At 39.1% G+C, this 19071-nt stretch overlaps 1 protein-coding gene across 1 annotated transcript in view; it reads left to right on the forward strand.

Moving 5' to 3' along the window:
* Positions 1-19071, forward strand: part of LOC149220417 (bystin-like) — a 181488-nt gene that overhangs the window by 123453 nt on the left and 38964 nt on the right. The window contains exon 10 of the mRNA XM_089384780.1: positions 4539-4685. Within this exon, the coding sequence (XP_089240906.1) occupies positions 4539-4685 (147 nt within the window). The remainder of the gene's footprint in view (positions 1-4538; positions 4686-19071) is intronic.

Genomic DNA, 19071 nt, shown 5'->3' on the forward strand with positions numbered 1-19071 from the left:
ACAAAATCTAGCATTTATTGCATGTTTTCACCCCATGTTTGGGGCTGATGTCTAGGGTTTATGTTGCCGTTCTTTGCATTTATAACCATTATAAATCTAAATTTGACCTATTCCTTGCTTACCTCTTAGTTAGCCTTTAATCTTTTGTTGATATTATCATTTGGAGGCCATTTCTTTGCTGTTATATGCTATTGCATGCTGTAAATTTGAATACAGTAAAAACCCTAGCTTGTAACATCTCTCCTTTAGTTCACTGTGGTTGGTGGAAAGTGTGCTTAAACATTTGCAACTCTTATGTTGGCCTTCAAGGCTTTACTGGTACCTTCTCCCAAAACCATTGGACCCTTATCACTGTTGAACCCTCTTTTATTGAAGACCTTTCTAGGAGATTGTCTGCAAGCTCCTTAGAGAGCCATTTGGCTTGGCAGCCTCCCTTGTGGGGATAACATCCAGCCACTAAACAGCAAGAGAAAGACTGCTGAGATGACAAGGTGGCTGATGTCTTTGCCACAAGACCTAGATTGCCTAGTGGGGCTTTGCATTAGGCCTGTTAGATTTTGCGATAACAGTGCCTTTCTTGATGTTCTTGGGTAGGCTATTGTCCTTGTCACCTCTCTCCATTTTCCTATTACGTTTTATTGGACACTGATATCTGATAGGGGATCTGTGAGAAGAGTGCCAATAGAGTAGGAGATGATGAGGGTTTTGCAAGCAGAGCTTTTCAAACATGGTATTAATTCCTTAGTTCATGATATTGCTAAGCTATTTATCCATGTTGTTTGCTGAAGGTTTCCACCAGCATGGTATTGTCACTCTCAACTTGATCTAGAAATTAGAGTCTAGTGCTGAACCGAATAACTATCAGATGATCATGGTTGGTCAAATCTCTAAGTTGTATGTTACTTCCCTTCATCGACTTTTAGCTAAGATACTTGATAGGATGCTTCTTCAAGTGAAGGTTCAGTATTATTTTTTTTTTTGTCTTTTGTACGGTTGTACCACACCATAAATCATATCCTCACCTTCCAAGCCATCATACAAGATGCTGCACTTTGAAAGTCTTCTGTTTTTTGGTTTACGTTCAAAAGACGTTTGAATGGGTCCCGAGTGAGGTGCTGTTCTAGAGACTTAGATATATTGGTGTCTCGGAGACTATGCTCATTGCTATTATGTTTCTTTGAGTCTATCATGTTGAATTTTCTTATAATAGAAACTGATCTTCTAATCTGATAATTACTTCCAATGATTTATACCCAAGTTAGCTTATGTCACTTATATCATTAACCAATTATACATAGAATATCTCAACAATAGTGCAATAATAATAGTAAGATTATAAGGATACAGCCAAGTACCAAGAGACACCAAAACTACCTTGGGAAAACCCCCGCCAACTTTTCTTCTAAGAAGAATTCAATATTCAGCAAAGTTTACAATAAAAATTGTGTAGAAATCTGTGCCAATTTCCAAGCACAAATACCAGTCAAACTTGGTCAAAATGATGATCAAAATCCTTCAAACTGTATGAAAGTCAAATCTGGTCAAAGGCCATAAATTCGGCCTGAGGTCATTTTGTCAAAGTAGCCTATGGTCAACTGTGGTCAAACTTCAAAGTTCCCAGAACTGCAATCAAAACAGGTCCGAATTTTGGTGGTCAACACAGCCCTGTAGTCAGTCAAAACCAGTCCAAGATTTGATCGAACAGCAGCCTCCTTCTCAGTCAAACAGAGCAGAATAGATTTGGTGAGCACTGGTCAATGGAAGCTTCAGTTGGTCAAACTTTGGTCTTCTTCTTCTGTTGGCTTCGCACGTGTGGATCAGAAATAGATGTTGTTGTGTTGTGTATTGTTCCAAATGAGGAGGTTGAGTTGATATTTATAGTAGTCAAACAAATGTGTTTTGACCAAAAGTCATACCCATTCATATGGTGGGGCCGACTTGTCTTTTGGGGTCTACATGAAGGCCAGAAACAATAATTTTATTTTTCATATTTAATATTTTTCTAAGGGCGACTTAGAAGGCCATTTGTCATGCAGTAATGCCTCCCGATGCTACACAAAAAAACAGACATATTTCATTGTATTTGCATAATGCATGGTCTATTAGATTTCATTGGCAGCATCGTTGGGGTGAAAAACAGATGTCTTCTTTTCCCGACATTGTTCGGGACATATATCAATAAGCTGGAATCCTTCTTACATGATGATATCCAGCCCAGGGATTGGTGTCTCCTTCACTATGTGCTAATCTCCATCCTCCTCTTTGTACATGACGTGGTCCAGTTAACCTCCACTTAGTGTTGTCTTTAGAGACAACTGAATGCCTATTTAGTTTTTGTGATCTTTGTTGGTTGACAGTCAACCTTGGTAAAAGCAAGGTTATGATCTTCAATAGATCAAAGAATGTACTATCTACCATTTCTACTTCCAGACTACTCGGGGGTTTAGTTTTTAGGGCCTTGATTTGGATTGAGACATGTTCTCTGACCTTGAATCAACAAGAGGGTTTAGTTTTTAAGGCCTTGATTTGGATTGAGACATGTTCTCTGACCTTGAATCAAAAAGAATTATGGTTCTCTAGCCCTTATTGAGTGACGAAGTTTTCATTATTACTTCGTGAACATTGCTTCCAACAGGGACCTTCTGGACTCTATTATCATGCCCATAGTCTTGTATGACTTTGAAGTTTGAGGACCTAGTTTATTAGAGAAGGATTGGGCCATGGTGGACAGGGTTCAGGTTCTAATGCTTTGCTACATTATCAGATACGATGGGGCTGTTCCCTAGCACATTATTCAAGTACAGTTCATAGACCACCCATTCTAGTTCGAGACCGTTTTTGGACTGGTTTCACTTCTTCATGGGGTTTGGAGGTTTGTTGATTTAGTGATTGGTAGAAATCAATACCCTTACCTTGTGCAGTGCTTCTCAAATGTAATTGCCTCAACTAGTTATTGCTGGTGAGCCAATTTTTGATTTTGCGAAGATTATTGACCTATTACGGTGTCTAAGCATCTTGATGGATTGACTTTCACCATTCAGATACTCTCTAAATGCCCGTAGTCAACCCTCTTCAAACATGCAGAAGTTAAATAGGTTATTGGAGAAGATGTATGCACACAATACGTCGAGGTCACTTAGGTAGATCCACATGACAGGCTAAAACCCATGAAGGCATTCTATGTAGTTCACTTAATGGAGATGAGGGATGACTTCATTTTTAGACCATATTATGTACTTTGCCATTGGATACACACAATTAGGATCTCTTTAGGCTAGTTTCTGGTCGGCTCACATTGGCTTCTGATGGTTGTTGTTCATCACATCCCACAAGTGGATATGGTTTGGTTTCTTTGCTATTTAGAGGAGACTAAGATGGAGGAGTAGTTCATTCTTGGATGCCCCATTTATTATGAGATCTAGTGCCATCACCATTGTTACTTTAAGGGGTCTCAAATATCTGTCTTCATTTTCTTATACATGAGGTAGACTCCCAGATTAGATCTTCTTTAGCCAGATTGCTTCGCCCATTGGACACTATCAAGCCAATCAGCTTCTCCTTCGTGGTGTTTAGAGATAGTTGCATAAAGAGGTAAGTTGAGAGCAAGACTACCTTAGCTTGTAGATCCATGAGACCATGGAATGACATTCAACCTTAGCTTGTTAGACTGTTGTGGTGGTGTTGAGTTTGGACTTGGTACAAGTGATTTGGTCACAACAAACATTCCTCTTCCTCCAGATCTTAGGAGAGGGGGTAGCTTCCAAGGAGCAAGACACATCACAGACCTATTCTTCTAGATCTTTTGAACTCCAGTTTGTCTAGACAGTCTTCCATCAAGAGTTTCTGTGCTTCAGTCTCCGATGGTAGGAGATACTTCTTTACTATGAGTATAAACTTAGGGTTTAGCACCTTCAACTCCTTATTTTAGGTGATGGCAGCAGCAGACATTGATCAATATTCCTAGGTACCTTTAGTTGAGAGTCGAGACATTATTCAAGGGTCTCAAGGTCTTGAAATTTGACAATGCTTCTTTGTGTTTGCTTTCACTGTACTTTACTATTGGTTGTTAGATTTTGGATCTTACAGATTAGATCTGCTTTTGTAAGAGCTACATTTGTACTTCCATCGTGTACTGATTTTGATGTGCCTAACAATCCCATTGATCTATTTATGTTCACTTGTTGGACATTAATAAAATTAGCTCATCTTATCTATGTAGGAGATTTGAGCTTTGGTAGGGGTATGAAGCACCCTTGCTGTTGTATCTAACCAAGTCCCATTGTCTTAGATGATTTTTTTTTCCTAGTTGCACATTGCTTACCTCATGTATGTTATACATGGATGTATTGATGTCATGTTTACCATGAAATTGAAACAATTCCATGTATTTATCTTACTTTGATGTTCTATGCTTTATACTTAGCTATTTGCATTTGGCTATTGAATGATGGGATCATACGATTCAATATGGATATGCTTTGACTTGAATTTGTATGGGTTCCTTGAATAACAATGCATGCTTTGGTTGTTGGTGGCAGTTACTTTATAAAGCTTCTATTGGACAAAAAGTATGCTTTACCATATCGAGTGTTGGATGCTGTTTTTGAACACTTCAAGAGATTTTTGAATGAAACACGTATCATGCCTGTGATATGGCACCAATCCCTTCTCACGTTTGTCCAGAGGTATTATTCTCTTCCTTTTCAGTATATTGTTTGTCAACTTTGTTAACTTCATACAGCTTGAATGCGAGAGGCCATTCTTGGAAGATCAGGGAAATTTATTATGTTCATCATCAATATTTAATATTATAAGGTTTGCATGTAATTCTAGAGTAGTATGAAATCATTAATGTTTAAAGGCCTTTGTATATTGAGCTTCTAACATGAAAGTCTGGCTGCCAGAGTGAATGTTAGTAGTGTGTAGAAGCAATAAATTGCCATGTTTTTTTTGGTTGGAGGATTCATCAGAAGTGCATTGTTTGTAATATATTTAGTGATTTATGGTTATAATGGAAAATTAAACTTGGTAAGCATAGATCAAGAAGGTCGTGAAATATTGCCTCTTGAAGCATCTTTTAGGATCCTTTTAAGCCTTTAAGGTTTATAGATCAATGCTTTTTATTTTTTATTTGATGTTTCGGTATTAAAATATTTATTAATATTTTATATTTTTTACTTGGCATTCATTACGAGTCATGCTTAGGTGACTTTAGTCATCATAAGATTCATTCTCAATTTCTATCTTTCATGTTTTCCAGTCTGGAAATGGATCCTTCCAGGGTACAAATGAAACTTGCCATTGTATTTAGAGGGGAAAGCAACATTATTTAATAGTTTCAATATTTTTTCATATTGAAATGATAATTTGATAAATCTGGAGAAGCTTTGAATTGTATTTGAAATGCCAATTGTGGTGAGGTTGCAATCTGTTTAACCTTCATGTTTGTGGTTTAAGTCTTAGCACCTTTATTATTGGCTTTTGTTTCAAGGAAATCTGTATTTACTTATTGCAAATGTTTAGAAATATGGGAAAACTTGATCACTTTTTTGTATTTTGATAACAATTTTTCCAAAGAAAAAAATTATCATTTCTATTCAGCAAGGGAATGGAAATAACTTATAATGTGCATCCTGCACTCTTCAAATAGTGAGTGCTACCCAGTGTTTTAAAAATCGGCCCACCGATCGACCTAGACCCCCGGCCGGTCCAGCTCGGCAAGAAAGCCGGTCTCGTGACTGGTTTGTTACTGAGCCCGCTGAGTCGGTGACTCAGTTACAAACCAGCCAGCTCGGTCGAGCCCGAGTTAAACCGGCTGGTTCGACCAACCATGCCCAAACACGCCCAACCAACCTTTTTGGGGGGGAAAACAGACCCCTAACTTGATTCTAATTGGGTTTTAGATTATTTTGAAGTCCATTTACCTCTCCCAAGCCTATAAAAGCTACCCAACCCCCTCACATTTCCTCACAACTATCTCATTGCATTTGTGTGAGGAGTTTGTGAAGAGTTGTGGAGTTTGTTTTTGGAGCAACAATGAGGAGTCTTGGGCAATCATTGGAGTAGCAATGAGGAGCTTACTGGGCAGCCATTGGAGTAGCATTGAGGAGTTGGTTTGTTGGAGCTGAATTGAAGAGGCGGTTTGTGCCTAGAGGTATTTTTTTTCCACTTCTAAAATCAGTTTTTTCTTGTTTTTTTTTTGGTTCAAATCTTGATATTGAAGAGTCTTTTTTGTAAAAGAAATGAACATTGAAGCAATGTTTGTTTTTTTGTTGTTTTCATTTTCAGATTTTTTCCTTTCATTTCCAAGTCCAAATATCAGAAAATGGCTCCTAGAGTGAAAGACGCTGTTTGGGCATATGTTGAAATGATTGATAATCATATGCATTGCAAATTTTGTCATAGAAAAATTAAGGGGGGTGGAGGGGGCATTCATAGGCTGAAACAACACTTGGTTGGTATTAGAGGCCAAATTACTCCATGTGAAGCACCATCAACACAATTTGGGGAGATTAGGAAGGAGTTGCTAGTTAAAATTGAGAAGTTTGAGCAAAAAAAACTTAGGCAAAAAGAAATAGAGGCTGAAATTGAGAGGAAGAGGAGTATACAACAAATGATGGCTGCCAACTCCAATTTTGATTATGAGGGCTCTTCATCTATCCCTTGCACTGATGCATCCAACCCTGTTAAGTTTATGTATGTTCTATGCTTAGAGCAATTTAATTCAATTTTCACAGTTAGCTCAATATCTTTTCCAGATTAGCAATCACATCAACATTAAAATAAACTGCGGATAAAACATAAACGTAAATCGCGAAGACAAGCCAAGACAAGAGGACACAAGATGTGGCACTAACCAGGGACAAACCCCAATGTGGGGAAACCCTTGATCAATTCTTCTTATATGTTCTTCAATAGTTCAACAGAGAGAGAGAGAGAGAGATAGTACATTTTCAACAGAAGTCAACACTTTGAAGAGCATAGATCATCTCTAAGAAGATGATACATGAGATCAGTTGAAGACATGCTGCTTCAACTGATTCTCCAAGGTGACTCCTTCACCTATCATTGTGCTGCATCTCGTCATCATGCTGCACCTCACCGTGTTGCACCATGCTGCACTACTGTCCCAGTGTTTGGCACTGTTGTACCTTGTGCCACTGCTGCACCATGCTGTCACCCATGTGCTTGTTGCACCATTGCTGCTTTGTGTACTTGTTGCACCAAGTACTATACTGCTGTCCCAATGTACTTGCAGCACTATGCTTGCTGCTGTCCATGCTTTACCATGTTGTTGCTATCCATGCTTGACCATGCTGTTGTTGTCCATGCTTCACCATGCTTCACCATGCTTGCAGCTGTCCCATGTGTCATCATGCTTGCAGCTGTCCCATGTGTCATCATGCTTGCAATTGATTAATATCACAAGAGAGTGTCTCAAACCACTCATACTAATCCCAGATCAGTTTCATTGATCCCAGATCAATGGAGGTCATCCTAGCATAGGGAGTACGGTAGATACAACAATGCGTCCATCAATAGTACTACTATGGTCCCTAATCCCATTTCCCTGCTCATTGATCAAATGAGATGTACTTCCCATGAGTCCCAGACTGCATGGGTAGGATGCCTCGACGGGAGAACTAATCATCCTATCCCAAAGTTGCCTCAGGGTATCACAGGGGAAGGTTGAGCCATTCACCCTGTACACAACGCACCATTAGGGGAGGGTGAGTCGCCCTATGGTCATGTGTTGCTCCAGTAAGTACCCCAAGCCCCCCAAAGCTCCCAGAGCTCAATGAATGCAACATGCGGGACCCTTATAAGAAGGTCTCTCAACGACTCCAAGTCGTTCGGGAAAGTCACAGATTTGACCTTTCCCTGGGGCTTTGACAAAATGTTTGCGACCTGTACATCAGTCTCAATGTGATGGAGCCTCCTCGCTCATCGACGTACCATATCCCAGATAAGGTAGTATCTGATGTCTATCTGTTGGAGCAATCATCGAATATGGGATTTCTCAACAATCGAAACCCCCCCTGGTTGTCACAGAGGATCACGGTGGTATTCATCATGTGTACAAACAGCTCATTGAAGAGCTTCCACAACCAGGCAGCTTCATACGAGATCATACTCGTAGCTATGTATTCGGTCTTGGCGGTGCTTATAGCAATCGACTTCTGCTTCCTGCTCATCCATGATATCGAAGCAGAACCCAAAGAGAACCAGCACTGAGAAGTTCTCTAGTGATCCTCCACACTTCCTACCCAATCAGCATTCGAGTAATCATGCAGCTTCATATTTCCGGTAGTGTATTTCAATCCATGAGAAATTGTGCCCCAAAGATATCTCAGAAGATTCTTGGCACCAATCCAGTGAGGCTAAACCATGTATGAGCTCATCATGCTATCTGCAAAACATATGTCTGGACAGAAGTTCACCAAGAACATCAATGCGAATGAGTTTATGAAACTTAGAGGCATTTCCCAAATCACGTCCGACATCACTACCATATAACTTCTGAAAGTTAAGATCCTTGAGGTAGTCACAGGCTTGCAGTTTATCATTCCACATTCAGAATCCAACTCCCTCTTACTTCTATAAATGAGAGGGTCTGCACCTTTCAGAAATAGGTCGTCCTCAGAAGGTGCCGGTATGAGAGGTCTATCATCCACAACCTTCAAACAAAGGTTTGGATTGGCTTCACTCTTAGTGAATCTCAGCTTCATCTGACAACTATCCTCTCATATCAAACCCGGGGTGTTTTGCTTCAAGCCATAGAGGAATTTCTTCCACCTACACACATGAGATTCTCGATCATGAATCTCAAACCCCTCGAGTTGTTCCAAACGTGTGGACCTGCTACATGAGGGGAATGGTCCCCTTGTAAGATTTTTCTTCGGTACATCTTAGACATGTACCTTCATGCTTTTCTTGAATTCAGGCATCCGAGTGACCATCTGACTCACATCGGGTAGAGCCCCATAAGTAGACCTCCAGTGCATGAGATTTGTCAACTGACATGGTCCCCAATGGACCATCCTGCAACTTGATACAAATTGCCAACCCTGAACTCAAAGATAAAAGCATCTTTGAAAATTCTATTTCCAAACACGTACCTTTCCATCGATGAATGCCACCCTGTGACCTTTGACTTTCAATGCCGAAGTGGACACCAGGTTCTTCTTGCGATCAAGTACATAAAAGAGATTCTGTAAATGAATCGAGTTACCCTCATTCAATTGAGGGGTAACATTCCCTACACCCTTTTCAAGATAAGTGGCATCGGTTCCAAGTATAATCCCATGATTGTTTCCATCTCTACCAAATTTGAGAGAGCAACCTTCTATCCGATGGAGTGCGTTGAAGCACTACAATCAATAAGCCATATTCCCAAAGAATCTAAAGGAGAGGGCCAATACAAGATAACGCTTCTTTATCTTATCAGAAACAACATTTGATTCTTCATACTTGGGGTTCCTTGCTTTCTTTGAAGAGTCGGCCGTTCCCTGTCCTTCCTCTGATCAATGAAGATGTCCCTAGAATGATTGTTATCATCATCAAGTGACGTGTCCCTGCCATTCAGACGCTCCTTCTTATAATGGCCGAACAAGTCATCTGCCTTTCTTTCCACCCTTAGATCCGGACTTCCCAATGAAGTGATCTTTCGGTAGGCCATCATAAGATTCCGATGTGCCATTTCGATAATGTTCTCTGCTTCGATTTCACCCTTGGTGAATTTGAAGAGGGATGAAGAATCCATTGATCCTTTTGTCCTTTCTCAACTGTCTTTGGTGATTGCTCTTTCACTCTTGCTTGGGCATTGTCTTCACCTCACCTATGATACCATGTTAAGTTTAGGTATGTTCTATGCCTAGAGCAATTTGATTCAATTTTCACAGTTAGCTCAATATCTTTTCCAAATTAGCAATCACATCAGCATTAAAGTAAACTGCAGATAGAACATAAACATAAATCGCAGAAGACAAGCCAAGACAAGAGGACACAAGATGTGGCGCTAGCCAGGGACAAACCCCAATGTGGGGAAACCCTTGATCAATTCTTCTTATATGTTTTTCAATAGTTCAACAGAGAGAGAGAGAGAGATAGTACATTCACAACAGAAGTCAACACTTTGACTTATCTAGATAAGAGCACAGATCATCTCTAAGAAGATGATACATGAGATCAGTTGAACACATGCTACTTCAACTGATTCTCCAAGGTGACTCCTTTACCTATCATTGTGTTGCATCTCGTCACCATGCTGCACCTCATTGTGCTGCACCATGTTGCACTATTGTCCCAGTGTTTGGCACTGTTGTACCTTGTGCCACTGCTGCACTATGCTGTCACCCATGTGCTTGCTGCACCATTGCTGCTTTGTGTACTTGCTGCACCAAGTACTATACTGCTGTCCCAATGTACTTGCAGCACTATGCTTGCTGCTGTCCATGCTTTACCATGCTGCTGCTGTCCATGCTTCACCATGCTGCTGCTGTCCATGCTTCACCATGCTTGCAGCTGTCCCATGTGTCATCATGCTTGCAGCTGTCCTATTTGCTTGCTCCACCAAGCTTCATTGCTGTCCCATTGTCATCATGCTTGCAACTGTCCTATTTAGACATGCTGTACCTTGTTGTCCATGTATTGATCATGTACAGCTATACTGCTGTCCCACTGTAACACCTACAACACACATTTCCATGCTGTCACCTACAACACACTTAGATTTCTGCTGCAGATCTTGGCTATGCTTGACGGCAGATTAGGACTTCCCTTTGATAACGTATAGGAGCTCCTCTTGACTGTAGATTAGGCCTCCTCTCCTAGCTGCGTATAGGTCTCCTCATTTGTTGTGGATCTAGCCTCTCTTTGCTGCGGATTTAGGCCTCCTTTAACTGCGGCTAGACCTCTCCCTTAACGATTGCTAGAGCTCTCCTTCATCTGTGGCTAAGTCTCCACTTAGATCTGCGGCTAGGGCACATTTAACTCAGTTGTAACCCTACCTTAGATCTGCGGCTAGGGCATACTTAAGGCCTCCTTATGACAGCGGATTAGGGCAGCGTATAAGGGCTCCTTTGGACAACGTATGAGGGCAGGTTAGGGCAGCGAATGGGAGCCTCCTTATGGATGTTAGGGTATCCCTTTTTGTTGCATCTAAGGGTTGTCTAAAACCCTTCCAGAACAACCTATAGATTAGGGCATGATAAGACTACGTTAGGGTTTTCTGTTAGGCTTCCTTCACCGCTAGATCTCCCTTTCCTCCTACGTCTAGGGTTTCTTCATTAGGTCAGCATAAAGCCTAGGGCACTCCCTCTAGATAGGGTAGAACCTCTCTCCATTAGGGCAACGTTATCTCTTAGGATCTCCCCTCTCACCAAAACCCAAAGACAAGTAGAGAGGAAGAGATCCCAAGTGAGTGTATCCAAATGAATTTCAAGGCACCTCTATTTATACTAAAATGTTGAGCACATGTGGGGTTTATTTGGTTGCTGGCCGACCTTGACGAATTGTCCCATAACACAAATAAATTCATATCTCCATGAATCCTTATCGGAATCGGATGATCTTTAGATCAATCCTACACCTCTCGATGAGAGGGATCCAAGAAAAATATCAGCTGCCATTAATAAGACAACCCACATGGAGTTTGGCCCTAGTTGCCAATTTTAACAAACCCCTTTGGGCCTTGGCTATGTTCCACCCTCTTTGGAGTCTATTCAAGAAAAGGGTAAGAGTAAAATGAAAAAGAGGGGTGATATCAAAAGTTATTTCACACCTTCCTGTCCATGAGATGCACATGATCCTCAAGCTAATAGAAGTCATATGAAACCCACTTTAGATGATCATTGGAAAAAATAATTGAGAGAGACTGCCTGTGTTACATAGCTAGATGGAGGTATGATTCTGATATCCCCTTCAATGCTTATTGTTCACCATATTATCAACCTATGTTTGATGCAATATTTGCTGCTAGAAAGGGCTTCAAAGGCCCTACTATGCATGAGTTAAGGGGATCTCTTTCGCAAAAAGAAGTTTCCTCCATTGATGAATATTTGAAATATTTCAAACGCTCATGGGCAAAAACAGGATGTAGCATCATGTCAGATGGATGGATTGATCAATGGAATCGTACCATCATAAACTTTTTGATCTTTTGTCCGCAAGGAACGATGTTTCTAAAATCAGTTGATGCATCTGATAGGGTGAAAGATGCACACTTGTTTTAGATTTTGGATGAGGTTGTTGAAGAGGTATGGTTGGCTAATGTTGTTCAAATCATCACAGATAATGCCTCTAACTATGTTCTTGTTGGTAAAATGTTAGAGGAAAAACACAAAACCATCTTTTGGACCCCATGTGCTGCACATTGCATAGACCTCATGCTTGAGGATATTGGGAAAATAGATTGGATCAAGATCATTGTAGAGCATGCCAAAAGCATAACAAAATATATCTACAATCACTCATGGATTTTGAGCCTGATGAGGAAACACACTGGGAGCAGGGATATTATTACACTTGCCATCACTAGATTTGCAACTCATTTTTTGACATTGCAATCTATGCTTTCCCAACATAGAAACTTGCAAAGGGTGTTTTCCAGTGATGAATGGAATGAATGCCAATGGTCTCACAAACAGGATGGAAAAGATGTGAAAAAGAAAGTTAATGAAGACATATTTTGGAAAAAGGCAACAAAGATTGGAAAGGTTGCTGAGCCACTGGTTAAGGTGTTGCGGTTGGTGGATGGGGAAAGATTGGCTATGGGTTTCATTTATGGGGCTATGGATCAAGCAAAGGAGCAAATAAAGATAGTATACAAGGATAGAGTGGCTATGTATGGGCCCATTTGGGCAATCATTGATGAAAGAAGGAACCATCAACTCCATCGCCCTATACATGCAGCTGGGTTTTTTTTGAACCCAAGGTATCATTATAAAGCTCTGGAGGAAGAAGCTTTGACTAGGGATGTTAGAGATGGATTGATTGACTGCATTGACTGCATGGTCCCTAAGGAGAGTGATCAACTGGAGACACCGACAAATCACTTGTTTTAGCAGAGCCACATGTACCTTTGGCAAGAACCTAGCAAGGATTGCAAGGGAAGCAGATGAGCCAGACAAACAAACAATTTCAACTTTCAAATTCTTATTTTGTTAAATTGTTTATAATTGGAAAGTTGGATATAATTTATTGAGCTAACTCATTACTCAACTATGTTTTTTGTAGCGCAATGGTGGGAGGCATTTGGTAGCCATTGTCCTCAATTGCAAAAGTTTGCAATCTGTATTTTGAGTCAAACTTGCAGTCCTACTAGGTGTGAGTGCAATTGGTATGTCTTTGAGAGGATTCATACGAAGAAGAGAAACCGTTTGGAACAAAAACGGTTAAATGATTTAGTTTATGTCCAATACAACCTCTGGCTTAGACGCAACCAATAGCTGAACAAAAGACTTGATATAGATCCCATTGTGTTGGAAGATATTGATTCAACATCAGATTGGGTAGTGGAGAGTCATCCAACAGAGTTTGATTCTGACGAGGATATTGGTATTGATTTGGATTTATAGATAAAGGTATTAGCTGAAGTTGCTACTAAACATAATGTTCAGTTGAATGCAGATCCACTTGTCTCAGGCTCAGCCCCAAGTCCTCTAGTTGCAAGCACTTCCTCTACTTAGCCACGACGGAAGCACATATCTCATCTATCTTAGCGCGCAGCTGCTGCACTTGCTAGTGCTACTACTTCTACAGCTACAGTTGGAGTTGGTGATGAGGAGGAGGAGCCATGGGTTTCCCTGTCTGAATCTGATTCAGAGTCTAAGCCAAATGATGTTGGCCTCTCTAGTAGTAGCCAGTAGCAATGTTGCATTAATTGTTATCGGGATAATATCGGTGCGAGGAAAAAATCGTAATTATCGGGAAAAAATCGTTTGGTACAAAAATATTCATTTTTTTCAATTTTTTTAATATCTAAACCATCTACAACATAAAATAAATACATTGACACATAAATATGATTAAAAAACTAATATATAAGATGTTTAATATTATTTCTAGTGCTAAAATCACACAACATTGAATCATGTCCTGAATAGTAAGTCCTGACTCTTGAGTCCCAACTCAGCCTCAAAATATCAACAAAAAATATAATAATGTATCTCATCATGTCATAATGTCATATACAATAAAATGAAGAAAATAACTAAAGTCTAATCTTATTGATTTCCTTTACCCCTCTTGCGAGAAAATGCCACAGCGTTCCCTTTCCCTCTAGATGTAGATGCTAGTGCTGGTGGAGTTGGTAGTGGAGTCTGCTATGCTCTAGAAGTTGAAGAACTAGAAGTAGAAACTATAGGAGGTAGACCACATCCTCTACTGGTGGCAGGGGTAGCCTGAGCAGGTGGTGTCACCTGGAAACATTACAATCTCCCAATCTTGAAATCCTGAAAAACTGATAAGTCTGCTGCATTTTAAATGAAATCTAAAATTCTACTTTCTCCATATGAAATCCAATGAAGCCGGAACCACTCTCAAACATCCTGAGTCATTTCATGGTAATGTTAAAAATTTAAGTAAAGGAGGTAAAAGTGACATTCTCCTTAATCTTCATTTTCATCCTTTTACTTTAAGAATTTGACATTACCATGAATAGCATATCAATACTAGGGCCTAGACTTGATCATTAAGCTGCCCCACTAAAAAATTATTTGTTTCTTTCAAAAAAAATTGCATTTTGAACATTTAGTATCCCTTGTACAACCTCGCTGCACCGACTGTGCAAATGATTTCATAAAAAAAACCAAAAAAAAACATTATAAAACCTTGCTGCCGGAGACCCCCACGATAATTTCGATTGTTATCGCGATAATTTCATAAAAATCGTCCAAAAAAAATTACCCGCGATAAATTCGTATAAAAATCGCGATAAAATCGTTTTATCAAAAAAATCGCGATAAGACGATAAAATCGCGATTTTATCGCGATTTTCACAACACTGGCCAGTAGTACTAGTGACTAGTGATGTTTTACATTTTACTTTTGTTGTAGAGGCCATTTAGAGCCTCCTTGGTTATGTGTTTTTGTTTTGATCTCTATATCATGTATGTATTGGACAATGCATTGGGTGCTATTTTGATATAATGGATATATTCATGAGCCTACTTTGATCATATGTTGTCTTCTCTCTATATTCTAATTCTTTGTGTTTGGAAACATGAATGAAGATCTTTAAAATTATGTTTTTTCATAAAAAAATAAATATTTAATGTATTTTTTATAACGACCGAGTCATTGAAATCAAACCGGCCGAGTTGATACCGAGTAGCAGTGGGAGTCGAAGTCGACCCTCGTCTGGAGTTGAGCCGAGTTGGAGTTTTAAAACATTGGTGCTACCCTGAGCAACGAACAAAAAGACTCAACATCACCAATTTCGTGCATCATGATCCAGAGACATAAAGTTCTTATATACTTTACATTGAAAATAACCCACATACTACATTTAGATATGTTTTCCACATTCCAAAGTAGACAACAGTCCCAAGTATCATCAGTACAATCCAACAAAATAAAAAACAGTATCCATTTCCAGACTGGAAATAACCATAACAATTGAAAGAAACAAATAAAAAATTGCATACAGTTGAGAGAGTGGTCACATCCCTCTCTTCATCAACATAAATAACATCTTTTGCCAGATCTTGCCCTGTTTTAGAAAGAACATTTGCATCCATGTTTAGTTCTGTATAGATATGTGAGAAAGAAATTCTATCAAATGTAGGAGATATTACTATTAATTGGTCGGCTGAGCCCCTTATCTGAATACCTTGCACCTGAATTCTACCAAATATTGAATTAATCACAAAAAGTAAATCACCAAAGATCTAAATTTGCTTAACACATCAGACCACATGTTCTCAGAGCATTAGAGAGATCAGCTCTGGATGGATCCAGAGTAGAGTGCCTCTTGCCCATCAAACTACCTTCCAGTTCCAGAGGAACAACCAGGGATCTATTTGAAGTTGCATTCTTTCCACCTCAGATGCTAGGAGTCTCGCTCACTCATACACCACCCTGCCCCCATGCCCCACCACAAGGATCATACAGTCGGACCCCCCGATGGTTCTAGAGGTCTTCGATAGCAAATCAATGCCCAATTTCCCTCCTCACCCTCAGCCATCAGACTTGGGAGATCTTGACATTATGGCGATTGCTGAAGCTTCTTAAATGATAGAGTCATTGATTGTAAGTGTCTTCAAGAAGCATGTAGAAAATGGCATTGCTGATAAGTGTAAGGTTGAATTTCCAAGGAAACGCTATACTCACGTTGAGTGTATCGGCTACAAGGAAACCTTTTCCCCAAATTTAAATATGGCTTTAATAAGATTGCTGTTGTTCTTTGCAGCAATATGTGATCTCGAGGTTGAGTAGATGGATGAACAACCTACCTAAGAGGTTCAATGTTGATGGAAAAGAGCAATTTATGTGTGGTTGACAAAATACATTAAATGGCTTCAAGGAAGATGGACGATGAATTGACATACAAATAAACCATTGAGACTCTTGCAGTTTTTGTTGAGCAAATTTTGATTAGTAGAACCATTGCCAAGAATGCAAAATGTTGAGAAGCACATTATATTTGTGTCACAATGGTAGAACTAGTGTAAATGCTAAATTTTGTTGGGATCCACTGTAAAATATCACAACTCCTCGAGTATTTCATGGATTTTGGTTGTGGTTCTAAAAATTTGATCAACGACACAGTGTAAAGAGTAGTTGTACTATCAATATTAGTTGAAGACCAATGGAATATGTTAATAACCAATGGAACATGTGTAGATAACCCAAAATTTTGTAGATTGCTAAAATAATTTCTGATTGTGGGACCAGGGTTGCAGGGGAGTGCCCCCCGCCCTCCCCCCTACTTGAACCTGCTTACTTCGGGAGCGACCCCGAGAACCCTAAAATTTACTTCTCTCCCTAGTTTTTTTTGCAATTTTTTTTTATGCAAACACATTCCAAACACATTTTTTTCAAAGAAACAAGAAATTTTGAGTGGGGCAGCCTAATGATCAAGCCAATGGCCCTAGTATTGATATGCAATTCATGTTAATGTTAAATTCTTAAAGTAATCACTTAATTTTTAAACATTACCATGAAATGACCCGGGATGTTTGATAGTGATTCCAACCTCATTGGATTTCATATGGAGACTTATCAGTTTTTCAGGAGTGGGGGGTTTGCAATGTTTTCCTCGGATTTTATCATTTACTAGGTTATGGAACTCATCAAGAGCACCAATCCCTCTATGTACCTTGATGTTAGTAACACTGGTTGTCGAATTCCTCTATCATGACCCTACTAAAAATGTACCCATCACTCAAACAAAATCTTGACTTGACCTGCTACGTTTTTTCTATCTTATGTTAATGCTTAGAGAGTGATATTAATGACAGAGATCTCAAGATAGACAATGACTTTGATGATATGCAGGTATTTGTTGTAGCATGATTTTTTGGATGATAGAGGCCATCTAGAGCCTGTTTGTTGATGTATTTTTGGTTAAGAGATGGATTGCACTCGATGCTATTTTGGTTATGTGCACCCTTACATGCTATATAAATCAAAACTTGTAACTTGTGGGCTTGTGGTTGATGAAGATTGGAACTACTAGATGATTGATGTTATATGGTTTAATCCATGTTTTTATGCTTTTAATAACTAATTCATCATTCTACATGCTTTCTCAGAAATTAGACATTTCTCGTGGCAGCAAGAGGCCCAAGCATTAGCAATAGACAATAGATTTACTTGTGTTTTCTAGTTTCTAGTGGTTTTTATAACTGTTGACTCTTTCATATTTATTATGATATATTTTGTAGACAACATATGACAATTTAAGTTTGAAGTTTGAAGTTGACAATTATAACTCATTGGTAATGAATTATGAATATGATGCTTCATGAAAGTTGAAAGTTGAAACATTTCATTTCATATTAGATATTCTTTGTTATCGTTTGGTTACTCGGTAATGGTAATGGTTACAAGTACAAGTTACAACTTTAGTGATCAATCATGATAAATGTTATATATCGAATTTTGAAAGCTTGAAACTTTAAGATTGATGAATCATGAGACTCGATATGTTGTATGTTACTAACTTGTGGACGTGGTTGATGAGGATTATAACTTCTAGATGATTGATGTTATATGGTTCAGTCCATGTTTTTATGCTTTTTATCTCTAATTCATCATTCTACATGCTTTTGTTGGCATATATGCATCAAAATATATAAAAATATATATTATATAAAAATTCACTCCCGATTCGCTCCCAAACCATGAGCTTTTGAAAATGTCGCTCCTCGCTCTTGCTCCCCGCTTTCGCCCTAGCTCCCAAGTAACCTTGTGTGGGACGATGTACAGAAAAAAAAAAAAATGCATAAATGTGAAAATGGAAGGAGCATCTTGAGCTATAACATGATACACGTGTGCTGATGGATTAAAATAGGAGTTGATAATGATGATGAGGTCGACAATATTTGATGTTCATGATAATGGTGCAAAAGTCTTGGTGAATGTAGAAGGTATTTGTTGTGAGTTGCTACCAAAGAGATTGAGGTTGAAGCATGTTCAAATAATCTGAGGAGAGTATTGCAAGTTTTTTTGATCAAAGTTATGATTGGTAGAAGCATTTCCAAGTATGCTACATGTTGAAAACCCATTAATTTTCACAACAAAAGCAGAGTAATGTAAATACAAAGAGTTTATGGGCTCCACAGTAAAAAATCAGAAGATGGATTCTGGTTATGGTTCTGCAAATTTAATCAATCGGAGAATGTAAAAATTAGTTGTATTAGTGATAGAAGTTGAAAACTAGTGGAAGAGGTGGAAAACCAAGAGAACATGTTGAGAAAATAGTTGTTATTGATGTCAAAGGTTATCCAACTGAAGAAGATGATATTAAAGGCTTTTAGATTGTCTCAAGAGCTTTCCAATGAGGAGTGGCTCGCCCTCTAGCTCTTCTTGGTTGGGGAGATATGAATTTTTTAAGTTAAAAATTGA

The sequence above is a fragment of the Pinus tabuliformis genome, chromosome Q, assembly GCF_031772625.1.
Source record: "Pinus tabuliformis cultivar Carrire ecotype Pingquan chromosome Q, CPIR1, whole genome shotgun sequence".
Taxonomy (NCBI): Eukaryota; Viridiplantae; Streptophyta; class Pinopsida; order Pinales; family Pinaceae; genus Pinus; species Pinus tabuliformis.